The 13,558-nt window shown below is 41.3% G+C and overlaps 1 protein-coding gene across 1 annotated transcript; it reads left to right on the top strand.

Moving 5' to 3' along the window:
• Positions 1 to 12,022: 12,022 nt before the first annotated feature.
• Positions 12,023 to 12,550, top strand: LOC141614327 (uncharacterized). The gene has a single exon (XM_074433084.1). The coding sequence runs from the start codon at positions 12,023 to 12,025 to the stop codon at positions 12,548 to 12,550; it is 528 nt and encodes a 175-aa protein (XP_074289185.1).
• Positions 12,551 to 13,558: the final 1,008 nt, after the last annotated feature.

Below are 13,558 nucleotides of genomic sequence, written 5' to 3'. Positions count from 1 at the left end.
TCCCATCATATTGGGGCGCCCTTGCCTTGCTACGGGGGGTGCCATGATTGATGTGAAGAATGGAAAGCTTTCTCTACAAGTGGGTGAAGAAAAGGCAGAATTCTCCTTGAACAAGGCCATGAAGGAGCCTTCAGAAGAAAAATCTTGTTACATGATTGATATGGTAGAGGAATGGGTTGATATGAGGAAATTTGATGAAGACAAGGGTTTGCAAGGATTCATTGAGGACAAGGTAAAAGATTGCAAGGAGCACCGGGAGTATGCTTTAGCCATGGAAGCAACAATTGAAGAAGACCCGGATAAAGAATTTGAGAGCTTGAGAGGGGATGGTAAAAAGGAGGAGAGATCCACGCCTCCTCAAGTGGAGTTGAAACCTCTTCCCTCTACTCTTAAACATGCTTTCCTTGGCCCTAATGACACTTACCCTATTATTGTCAATAGTGCACTCAATGACACCAAACTTCAAAAGTTACTTGATGTTGTGAGAAAATATAAGGATGTCATTGGATACTCAATTGATGATATCAAGGGGATTAGCCCTTCTTTTTGCACTCACCGCATTCATTTGGAGGATGAGGGTGCATCTTCCATTGAGCCTCAACGCCGCCTTAACCCCGCAACGAAAGAAGTGGTTAGGAAGGAGGTGTTGAAGCTCTATGATGCAAGTATAATTTACCCTATCTCCGATAGTACATGGGTGAGCCCGGTGCATGTTGTGCCAAAGCAGGGCGGGGTCACGGTAGTCACCAATGACAAGAATGAGCTAATTCCAACAAGAATCACAACCGGGTGGAGAATGTGTATAGACTATAGACGCCTCAACAAGGCGACTAGGGAAGACCATTTCTCCCTCCCTTTCCTTGACCAAATGTTGGAAAGACTTGCCCAACACTCTCACTTTTGCTACCTTGATGGGTTTTCGGGGTTTTTTCCAAATCCCGATTCACCCTAATGACCAAGAAAAGACCACCTTCACGCCCGTTTGGCACCTTTGCTTATAGGCGCATGCCCTTTGGGCTATGAAATGCGCCGACCACATTTAAAAGATGCATGCGAGCTATATTTTCCGAATATGTTGAGGATATAATGGAGGTGTTTATGGACGATTTTTCCGTCGTAGGCACCTCATTTGATGGATGTCTAGCTAATTTGAGTAAGGTCTTGAAAAGGTGTCAAGAAACCGGTCTAGTCTTGAATTGGGAGAAATGTCACTTTATGGTGACATCCGGGGTTGTTTTGGGTCATGTTGTGTCAAGTAAAGGCTTGGAAGTTGATCAAGCCAAGATTGAAGTGATTAAAACTTTACCCCCTCCCACTAATGTCAAAGGAGTTAGAAGTTTTCTTGGGCATGCCGGTTTTTTCTGGAGATTTATCAAGGATTTTTCTTTGATTGCCCGACCTTTAACATTGTTACTTGGCAAAGATGTGCCCTTTGAGTTTACTAATGAATGTTTGAATGCTTTTAATAGGTTGAAATAAGCTCTCATCACCGCTCCAATTATGCAACCTCCCACTTGGGGAGAACCTTTTGAGTTGATGTGCGATGCTAGTGATGTAGTAGTCGGAGCGGTGCTTGGACAAAGAAAGAATGGCAAACTTCATGCCATATATTATGCAACCAAAACCTTGGATGAAGCTCAAGCACACTACACCACTACCGAAAAGGAGCTTTTGGCGGTCATATATGCCATGAACAAGTTCCGTTCCTACTTGGTGGGCTCTAAGGTAATTGTACACACCGATCACACGGCGTTGAGGCACTTGCTAATCAAGAAGGAATCGAAACTACGCTTGATCCGGTGGATACTTTTGCTCCAAGAGTTTGATATTGAAATTAGAGACAAGAAGGGTGTGGAGAACGTAGTAGCTGATGTGAACATTATTTACACACATTTAGTCCCCTAATTGAGCCTATCTTGCATACTATTATAGCATTTCATGGCCATTTTATCCGTCAAAACCTTCCTATTTGCTTTTCTATCGAATTTCATATGTTTTGTAGAAAAGGAGATAATAAGGCGGAAATTCCCGTCTTTCGTGCATATTTGGAAGCTACTTGATGATACTAGATGGACTAGTATGAAGAGGAAGCAAAGACTAAAGACCAATCCCGCAAGAATAAAATAGGAATGAGCAAAAGGGAAGAAAAGAAGGAGAATCATTGCTGAAGAACAATCCGAGCGGATTGTCTCCAATCCGCCCGTCTCCACACTACACAATCCGAGCGTCTTGCTTTGAATCCGCTCGGATTGCCCCACCAGAATCCGCCCGGATTCTAGCAAATCCGCTCGTCTTCCTCTCCCAGAATCCGCCCGTCCCGACCACAATACGCACGGATTCCCCCCAAAGACAATTCCGTCTTCTCCAAGCTACAAAGAAAGAAGCCCTTCCTTCAAGAAATACCGGCTTCTCCCTGCTCAAATCTCAAAAGTGTAATTACTAGTTTAGCCCTTAGTTAACCCTAAATACATCAACCTAATTTCCACTATAAATACCCCATCTTGGTAATTAATTAGGTGTGGTTTTTAGGAGGAAATTCTCTGAGATTAGATTAGGAGTAGATTAGAATAAATTATCATTTAATCTTTCCACAATTTTTACATTAATCTCTTCTTAATTATTGTTCAAGTTTATCATTCAAGTTTATTATTGGGTAATTGAAGATTATTGGGTTATTATTGGGAGATTGACAACCTTCCATCAATCATCAAGTTCTTCTATTATTCTTTGCTTTATTATTTGGATCATCTTAAGTTGGTATAATTCCTTTACTCTTTAATCTTTATTGTTCATTTCTTCATTCTATTATCATGTTTATACTTGTTGTGATGATTGACACCCTTATTAACATGTTAAACTTGATAATGAGTGAGCAGTCCTTTAGCTAGGATTAGTGGGTAATTAAGGGAAACCAACATGGGATTGATTCATGCTTAATCTAATGTGTTCACATGATTAAATTGCTTGCTTGTTGTGATGTCAACTTTATGCACATGTTATGTTTGATGAAATGCTAAGCCTATGAATCCTTGCATTTACAACCATCTCTTATCTACTCAACTTGACTTGTAAGATATAACCCAACTCGAGTCTTGTTAGATCATGCATAGAAGTTGAATAGGAGGAAAGTAAGTCGACTTGTAGGTGTTGTACAATCTAATCGATTCGGCTCCGGGTCCCAACCCTTCCTATGAACCGTAAGACATAACCCAACTCGGTTCCCCCACAACACTAATTGCTTGCATATAATTGTAAACATGTTTGTATGATCAAAACCATGAATCCCCTATGACCCCATGATATCCTAACACTTTTAATCATTTGTTTACATCTTTCCCTTTATTGCTTGTTTTACCTTATTGTTTGCATTAGTCTAGACACAACTACAAACCCAAACAAATCGTGACACTAGCATAAATTGAGATAGATAGACTTAGAACCCAAAGCACACCGTCCCATGGATCGACCTCGACTTACCGCTAACTAGTAGTTTGTTGAGTATTATAAATGTGTTTGATTGGATGAGTGACGACCTCGACCGGATCAAAATGGCGCCGTTGCCGGGGATGGTGCTATGTGATTAAGTTCTTACTTGTTTGTCTATTTTAGTTGTGATTTCACCTTGAGGAACTTGTTCCTCAAGGATTGTTCTTACCGTTTTATTGTAGTTTCCATGCTTGTAGTTGTTTCCTTGTCTTAGCTATGATGATGACCCAAGACTTGGTACATGGAGTATGTGGTGGATATTTTGAGTATGACTATGGGTATGGGGAGTTTGAGGAGCAAGTCAACACAAACCTACCTTATTATTTGTACAACCAAAATCCTAACCACTACCTCAATTTTTCCCACCAAAATTACCACACCCAATATCAACAACAACCACTCACCCGATACCCATTTCACAATGAACTTCAATTGCCACAAAACAACCACTTTCACACATACCCACAACAAAAAGATGAACCCATTCAAGACATGATTCTCCAAATGATGGGAGATCAACAAAACTTCTTCAAACAAATGCTAGAAGAGAGCTGAAAAGAAGATAATGTTCTTAAAGACATTGTTATCCAAAGAGAGGAGTTGAGGATTCAAATTGCCCAATTAAAAGAATTCCAAGCAAACACTCACCACCGTTCTTTGGATATTGAGCATAAATGCGAATTTGAAGTAGTGACTTTTGATATGGAAGACGAGAAGTGGGAAGAGCCAAGTTCCTTGAGCTCTTGTGACTATGAGAGTGTTGTGTTCGATGAAGAAGACATGAGGTTGAGCAAACCAAATACTCTTAACCTTTGTGAGTATGAGGGTGTGTCTTTTGATGTGAACGTTGAGGTGTTGGAAAAAGAGCTAAATGAAGCCCCCATTTATGATTCACGTGAGGATAGCAACAATGATGATGAGCCTAGAGGAGGGATTCATAAAATCACCTTGCTTGAGGAGCCTATCCTTGAGGCATTTGAGATACCCTATAATGAAGAAGACCGTCCTTCCTTTATCCTTCGTGAAGACCACTTGGCACCTATCATGGAGCCAATGATCATTGAAGAGGATATGATAGACCTTCTTAAAAAGGCCAAAGTTTCTTACAAGAGCTATTTGGTGAAAACGCTTAAAGAGAAAATTGCTCGTGAGGCTACTTGTGAAGATTTGACCCCCATAATCCCAACTCCTATGGTACCCGGTCATCAAAGACATGAAAATTCTCTTTCTACCTCGGAAGGATTGAATAATCAAAGTGCTATCATCATCACCAAAATTGAAGAAGAAGTTGGTAAGTGGAAGTCCATGGATGGAAATGAACCACACTTCATGCTTAGTGTTGGCAAGAGTCATGGGTTTACCTATTTGAAGCATCGGGAAAGTTCTAACGCTAAGGAGAAGCCAAGAAAAAGAACATTCTACAAGCTTCCTTGGCCAAATTTCATAGTCAAATTGAGCAACCCATACTTATGCTTATTTGGAGCTTGTTCACAAGCTTTTGATCTTTTATTAAGAGCTTTGAGCTCTATGGATAAGAGTCCCTACAAATGGAACTAGTTGGTGGAGTCCTACCTCAAAACCACCATTTGTAAGATATTTCTGGAACCCTTTTTCTTTGCATAATATTGTACATTTCCATTTTGCATTTAATTTCTTGCATAAGAGAGAAGAGAGAGAGAGAGTCATTTTACATGTTTCATGAGCAAATTTCAGGAAAAGATAAGGAAAAAGAGAAATTAGTGAAAAGGGGTTTGTTGTTTCATGAAAGAAGAAAGAAGAAGAGAGAAAGAAGCAAAGACGCCCGGATTCTAGCAAATCCGCCCGTCCAGGGCCCACGGGAAAGCAAAAATTGAAACTGAAGAAGAATCCGTGCGGATTCAAACAAATCCGCCCGTCCCGGACAATCCGTCCGTCTTCTCCACGGGACGCCCGTCCCGTGTGTCGTCCAGAAGCGAGATTTTGAACTGTGACAAAATCCGTGCGGATTATCGAGAATCCGCCCGTCCAGATCAAGCCGTCCATCCCGATCAAAATCCGCCCGTCTTTTCCCTGCTTCTCTGCCAAAGAATTTCTCTGTTCGAGAATCCGTGCGGATTCTACCAAAGACGCCCGTCTTCTTTCCCAGAAATCCGGCCGTCTCGACTGAAATCCGCTCGGATTGTACTGTTCCCTCAGATAAAGCGGGTTCGATCCAATCTGATCCGTTCGGATTCCCTACTTCTTCTATATAATCACCCCCCCTTCTCCCTTATTTCCACACCTTACCAAACCCTAAAACACTCATCTCAACCCTCAAAATCACCCTCCAATCCTCAAAAACACCCCCATTACCAACATGAGCACCAAAGGAAAGGCCAAGAAATTGATTGAATCATTCGGGAAGAAGCGCAAGGGATCAAGCTCTTCAACACCACGAGAGGTAATACTACCAAGGAACACCCGACCCTTAATGAGGGGAGGGATTGAACAACTCAACAACTTCCAAGAAGTGATCTTCCTATCCGACGAACACCGCGAAAAATTCGTCGAGCTCCTAGGTAAGAAGTATGAACCTACTCAATTTGTTGATACTAGGGTGTTGGAAATCCTTAAGATAAGGTACCCTACCGAGATGTTCTTTAATGGCCTTGGCATTGGGAGCTTTTTCCATGCCCATGAAGAGACTTACCTTAGTCTCACACTTGAATTCTTGAGTAGCCTTCGCATTGTGGCAGATACCCATAACAATGTAGGCATGGAGTTTAGGTTATGCAACCTAGACCATGTTCTTTCTCTTGAGGAATTTGCTTATGTTTTCGGTCTTGAAGTACCCACCGACTATACCGAAAAGCCCGATAATTTTAATGTGGACTTTCTTTGGAAAACTATCTCCGGGAGAGACTTTACCCATATAAAGCGTTGCTATACATTTGCTATCCAACATCCGGTGATTCGATTCACCGAACGCTTTGTAGCCGGTTGCATCAATGGGAGGTACGAGCAAGATCGGTGTACTCTCATCGACTTAACTTTTCTTGAGTCTTATTTGAATGTTCGAGCGGTGAGGCGTTATAACTTCAACACGCCACTTGAGATACTTACTAGGTTCAATGATTTTGCTCAAGGGACCACCCAACTCAAAACCTTTGTGATGGGAGGTCTAATTACAATTTTGGCCAAACACCTTTGTCCCGGGTTCAATGCCCGAGGAACCTATATTCCTCTTGAGGGGAGGACTTTGATTGATGAGCACACCATCTTCCACAGTCACCGATGGTGCAACTACACTCGAGATGGGAGTGTGGAGTGGCACACCAAGGGATGTACTTCAATGGTCCTTGAGGTATGGAAGATACCGGGCATTGACCCAAGATTGAGTCCATACTCTCCTCCACCAAGCTACCTCCTTGAAATCCAAATTCTTGATAATCCCCCTCAAAGGGAAGAGCCACACCGTCAACCACCTCGTGGAGGGCCGGGTGCACCTATTCGCCCACCTTCCTACGTCCCTATCCCGCCTTACCCCAATCCATATACCCAATTCCAACCGGAAATCCCCAACACCCCGGGTATTAATGATTTGATGTCACTCATGAATAGAGTGGACCTTGGGGTGCATAAAGGAAGGGAAGACAACTACTTGGCCCTCTACCCCCAATACTATAACATGGCTCAACAAGGGTATGTTGACCCTAATGGCCCTTTACCCTCTTGGGCACAACCGGAGCTCTTGTTCCCAAATTATGGGGACCAAGCTTGGGGTCGAGGAGACGGAGGGCATTCTAGCCAAGGTGGAGGGTACTCGGGTCAAGGAGGAGGATTTGACCAAGGAGGATATTGGGGCCAAGCACCCCGTTATGATCAAGCCGGAAGCTCTCATGGTTATGGCTATGATCAAAATGAGGAGGACGAGTGAAAGAGGCCTACTTCACCACTTCCATTTGTATGATACCCATCTCTCCCTCTCTCTCTTTTGTATATACATTGCATTTAGTGTAGTTTTTGCATGCATCTGTATTATATATTTTATATTGCACTTGTATTAGTTAGTTCATAGTATAGTTGCATTGTAACATAATTCATGTAGATAGTTGCATATAGACTAGAATTCATGCATAGTCACTAATGGCCAAACCTATTCATTTCTACACTAGAAATAGTGTTTAAATCGGTTTGGGGAGGTTTGATCATAAGTGACCATAGTTTACTAGAAATCATGCATCATATAGTATAGTTTAGATTGCATTCATTTGTTATATATGTCATATAGAATTGCATTTAGTTAGAGCATGCATCCATTCATATCATATCATTGCATTTGTACTTGATTTCCATAAAATCAAAAAAAAAAAAAAATCCAAAAAAATGTATTTCCTTTTTATTCCTACTCCTACATGTACATTGAGGACAATGTCCAAAATAAAGTGGGGGATGGGAATTTATATTCCAAAAATGATAAAAATTGAAAAAATTTGAAAAATCCCAAAAATATGTCTTTTAATTTCATAAAAACAAAACCCATAAAAATTTGAAAAATTTAAAAATCCAAAAACAAGTTCATTTCCTTTGTAGTGTAGTCATGTATATATTATTGTATACATTGTGTTTGTTCATCCTTGTTCACATTGATTGACTACGCCACATCCGAGACATGAGGATATTGAAGACCGCATGGTATGATCTTTCCAATCTCCTTTTTCCTCTTTATGTTAATGACTATGTGGCTTTATTTTGATTGATGCGGTAAAAACAATGTGAACTTAGGACTTGCATTTAGTTTATATGGCATATTAGTTGGTAGAATCATTTGCATTGGGATGTATATATGCTAGTTGCATCATGGCATGTAGTTTGCATGTTAGAAAAAATTTTGCGAAACCGTCTACTTGGGAAGCTTGACTAGTGTATATAGGCCCTAGTAGATGCTTTTTCTTCTTAAGACTTTGCTTGTTAGAATGCTTGTAAAACACCCTAGGATGTGTCATGCTAGTATCCTTTGACCCATGGCTTAAGGCCTAGTCAGGAGTACCTTGTGGTGTGATAACTCCTTGGCTACCGTTTATTCCAAGGTGACCCTTGAAACCATGCAACCATCATTCATCTATGTTCTACCATATATTTTTGTCATCAAAGGGAATGGGCACAAAAACAAATCAATTTGAGTTCAATGAAATGAAAAGTGAAAGAAAGTTTGCAAAAAAAAATGCATCAAATGAAAAGAGGAGTAAAAATAGAACTCCTAAAGCTTCAAATATAAGGCACCCTCGTTACTAATTGGGGTGACTTTGAAAATGTTCAAAAGAAAATGCAAAAATTTGAAAATTGTCAAGTGTTGAAAAGCCAAAAATCAAAAAGAAATGGCAAAAAGAAAGTGTTCTCAAATGTTATATGCCACAAGAAATTGGGGGGAAAAACAAAAACAAAGCAAACTCTCAAAAAGAAACTCAAATGCTATCGATCCCTTTACCCATCGTATCCATTTTTGTGCATGGTAGAGAGGGGACGACCCTTCTTCTTGTCTAGGCAAGAGGGGGAATTCCGCGATCCTCCAGTGTTTCTAACGCCATAGGGAGTCTACTCTTGACAAAAGCATTTAACGATTGAGGACAAAGGTACCCTAGCTTGACACAACTTGGAGGTGATTTATTGGTATCCTTCTAGGCTTAGTAGTTTGAAGAAATTGTATCTATGAAGGAGTGTGTACCCTTGAATTGCTTCCCTTATAGATAATTTCCGCCACTTAGATGAGGAAAGTGGCTATTCTTTTGTAGATGCATCCATTACTTGATTTTGTGTGCTTAATGATTGGATGTGTCGCCATTTTGGCAAGCCCCACCTTGCCTTGCAAGAAGGCATCCTACCTCATGGTTGTCTTGTTGTGAGTTGAAGGGGCGGAGTGAGACCCGCTAATTGTCTCATATCGGTTATGTTATTAGGTCAGTTTAAATAAAGGTCTAGTTTTAGTCACCTCTTTACTCGGGACGAGTAAAGGTTCGGTTTGGGGATATTTGATGTGAACATTATTTACACACATTTAGTCCCCTAATTGAGCCTATCTTGCATACTATTATAGCATTTCATGGCCATTTTATCCGTTAAAACCTTCCTATTTGCTTTTCTATCGAATTTCATATGTTTTGTAGAAAAGGAGATAATAAGGCGGAAATTCCCGTCTTTCGTGCATATTTGGAAGCTACTTGACCATACTAGATGGACTGGTATGAAGAGGAAGCAAAGACTAAAGACCAATCCCGCAAGAATAAAATAGGAATGAGCAAAAGGGAAGAAAAGAAGGAGAATCATTGCTGAAGAACAATCCGAGCGAATTGTCTCCAATCCGCCCGTCTCCACACTACACAATCCGAGCGTCTTGCTTTGAATCCGCTCGGATTGCCCCACCAGAATCCGCCCGGATTCTAGCAAATCCGCTCGTCTTCCTCTCCCAGAATCCGCCCGTCCCGACCACAATACGCACGGATTCCCCCACAGCACAATTCCGTCTTCTCCAAGCTACAAAGAAAGAAGCCCTTCCTTCAAGAAATACCGGCTTCTCCCTGCTCAAATCTCAAAAGTGTAATTACTAATTTAGCCCTTAGTTAACCCTAAATACATCCACCTAATTTCCACTATAAATACCCCATCTTGGTAATTAATTAGGTGTGGTTTTTAGGAGGAAATTCTCTTAGATTAGATTAGGAGTAGATTAGAATAAATTATCATTTAATCTTTCCACAATTTATACATTAATCTCTTCTTAATTATTGTTCAAGTTTATCATTCAAGTTTATTATTGGGTAATTGAAGATTATTGGGTTATTATTGGGAGATTGACAACCTTCCATCAATCATCAAGTTCTTCTATTATTCTTTGCTTTATTATTTGGATCATCTTAAGTTGGTATAATTCCTTTACTCTTTAATCTTTATTGTTCATTTCTTCATTCTATTATCATGTTTATACTTGTTGTGATGATTGACACCCTTATTAACATGTTAAACTTGATAATGAGTGAGTAGTCCTTTAGCTAGGATTAGTGGGTAATTAAGGGAAACCAACATGGGATTGATTCATGCTTAATCTAATGTGTTCACATGATTAAATTGCTTGCTTGTTGTGATGTCAACTTTATGCACATGTTATGTTTGATGAAATGCTAAGCCTATGAATCCTTGCATTTACAACCATCTCTTATCTACTCAACTTGACTTGTAAGATATAACCCAACTCGAGTCTTGTTAGATCATGCATAGAAGTTGAATAGGAGGAAAGTAAGTCGACTTGTAGGTGTTGTACAATCTAATTGATTCGGCTCCGGGACCCAACCCTTCCTATGAACCGTAAGACATAACCCAACTCGGTTCCCCCACAACACTAATTGCTTGCATATAATTGTAAACATGTTTGTATGATCAAAACCATGAATCCCCTATGACCCCATGATATCCTAAAACTTTTAATCATTTGTTTACATCTTTCCCTTTATTGCTTGTTTTACCTTATTGTTTGCATTAGTCTAGACACAACTACAAACCCAAACAAATCGTGACACTAGCATAAATTGAGATAGATAGACTTAGAACCCAAAGCACACCGTCCCATGGATCGACCTCGACTTACCGCTAACTAGTAGTTTGTTGAGTATTATAAATGTGTTTGATTGGATGAGTGACGACCTCGACCGGATCAGTAGCCGACCATCTCTCTCGGTTATTCCATGAAAATGTTAAGGATGGGTTACCAATTGATGACTCCTTGCCGGATGATCAATTATTCGCTCTTGCTCTTATGGATGTCCCTTGGTACGCGGATTATGTCAACTATTTGGTATTCGGGGTCATCCCACATGACTATGACTCACATAAGAAGAAGAAATTATTTCATGATCTAAGGCAATATTTTTGGGATGAACCTTTCCTATACAAATCTTGTGCGGATGGGATAATTAGGAGGTGCATTCCAAGTGAAGAAGTGAAGCCGATAATTTCTCATTGCCATGATATGCCAAGTGGAGGGCATGGGAGTTCGAGGAAGACTGCCGCAAGGGTGCTCCAATGCGATTTCTATTGGCCTACCCTATTTCATGATGTGGCAACTTACGTCAAGGGGTGTGATAAGTGCCAACGGAGCGGCAATATTTCAAGGAGGCATGAGATGCCAATGAACTACATCCTAGAGGTAGAGTTGTTTGATGTATGGGATATTGATTACCAAGGCCCCTACCCTTCCTCCTATGGATACGAGTACATACTTGTGGCGGTAGACTATGTGAGTAAGTGGGTAGAGGCTATTCCTACCAATACATGTGATGCCAAATCGGTTGGCAAGTTCTTGAAGAATACTATTTTCCCAAGATTTGGAGTACCAAGGGTGCTCATAAGTGATAGAGGTTTGCACTTTCATGAAAAGACCTTTGAGGCTTTGCTCAAGAAACACGGGGTTTAACATAGAAGAAGTCTTGCTTATCACCCCCAAGCAAATGGGCAAGCCGAGGTCTCTAACCGGGAAATCAAGTCTATTCTTGAGAAAACCGTGGCAAAGTCGCGAAAATATTGGTCAATGAAGCTAGATGATGCTCTATGGGCGTACTGTACCGCCTTCAAAACTCCTATTGGCACTTTGCCTTTTAGGTTGGTTTACGGTAAGCCTTGTCATCTCCCCGTTGAATTGGAGCACCGTGCCTTTTGGGCAGTAAAATTCTTGAATTTTGACATGAAGAATGCGGGAGAGAAAAGGCTTCTTGACATGAATGAATTGGAGGAATTTCGCCTCGATGCTTATGAGCGTTCAAGGATTTACAAGGAGAAGACTAAGAAGTTCCATGACAAGGCTATTTTAAGGAGGGAATTCAAGGTGGGAGACTTGGTTCTCCTCTTTAACTCAAGTTTCAAGTTATTTTCGGGAAAGCTCAAGTCGAAATGGTCGGGACCTTTCACCGTGGTCCGAGTTTTTCCCCATGGGGCGATTGAAATATCCGATGGAGACCAAGCTTTCAAGGTAAACAGACAAAGGCTCAAGCATTACATTGCCGGGGCACCCATCATGAAGAACATAAGCTCCATCGGTACTTACCTTCTCCATACTTGATTTTATTTCTTGACTACGTCGAGCCTACGACATAAAACAAGAGCGCTACATGGGAGGCAACCCATGCGAATTTGTATATAGCATGCATTTTAGGTAGACAATGAGAGATTTGGAGTCATATTTTGTCCACTTTGGATTGGTGACGGAGGTCAAATTTGAAGAAAACAAGCCTTATTTTCGTTTGACTCGAAATCCCGACATGATGCATCGGCGTAGTTGTGGAAAACACGAATCCCAAGGTCAACGAAAAGTCTCGAATTTTGAGTTTGTGAAAATTGAACAAGTTGATTGAAAATTGTTGAAAATGAGCTGAATGTTGGGTTCTGCCGGTAGGCCGGCAGCCGGTGCCCCTGCCGGCACCGAGACCAAATTATTTTGAATAAAATTGAAGGAGTGTTGTGTTCTGCCAGCAGCCGGCTCACCGGCAGGGAACACATAATATTGCTGAAAACTTGAAGAATTGCTGTAGGGAGTGTGTTCTGCCGGCAGGCCGGCAGCCGGCTGGACACACACCAAGTTGTTGAGAAAGCTAAGAAAAATGAGTGGAGTAGTGTTCTGCCGGTAGGCCGGCAGCCGACTCACCGGCAGGACACCTGTCAAAGAAAAATGGGAAAGGAGGAGAGTGTTCTACCGGTGGACCGGCAGCCGGTTCGTCCAACGGTAGCGAGAACAAAATGTTTGAAGGAAAAATTCGAAAAATTAGAAAAAGGGGGGATGTGCTCAGCCGACAGACCGGCTGCCGGTCCGCAGACCGGCACAACGCAGCATCAGACCCAAATTTAAAACACGCAAACCCTTATTTCTTCCTCATTTCGACACATTATCTCCGTCATTTCTCATTCATTTCTCCTCCATTTTCACCCAAACTCCCTCAAATATCAACTAATCTTCAACCCACCTTCACTAAACTCCCTCTAATCTTCAAATAGCGGGAAGGAGAACAAGAGCCGATGTTGCAAGGGACCAAGCGGAGTTAATCGCACGAGCCGCCAACGACACCAACCCCGA

This window comes from Silene latifolia, chromosome 11, assembly GCF_048544455.1.
Source record: "Silene latifolia isolate original U9 population chromosome 11, ASM4854445v1, whole genome shotgun sequence".
In the NCBI taxonomy this organism is placed as follows: Eukaryota; Viridiplantae; Streptophyta; class Magnoliopsida; order Caryophyllales; family Caryophyllaceae; genus Silene; species Silene latifolia.
Note: the sequence above shows the minus strand (reverse complement) of the source record. Positions and strands in the feature narration are given on the sequence as shown.

What these genes read in the sequence shown, in the direction of transcription:
- LOC141614327 (XM_074433084.1), top strand. Translation starts at nt 12,023, where the DNA reads ATGAAGCTAGATGATGCTCTATGGGCGTACTGTACCGCCTTCAAAACT.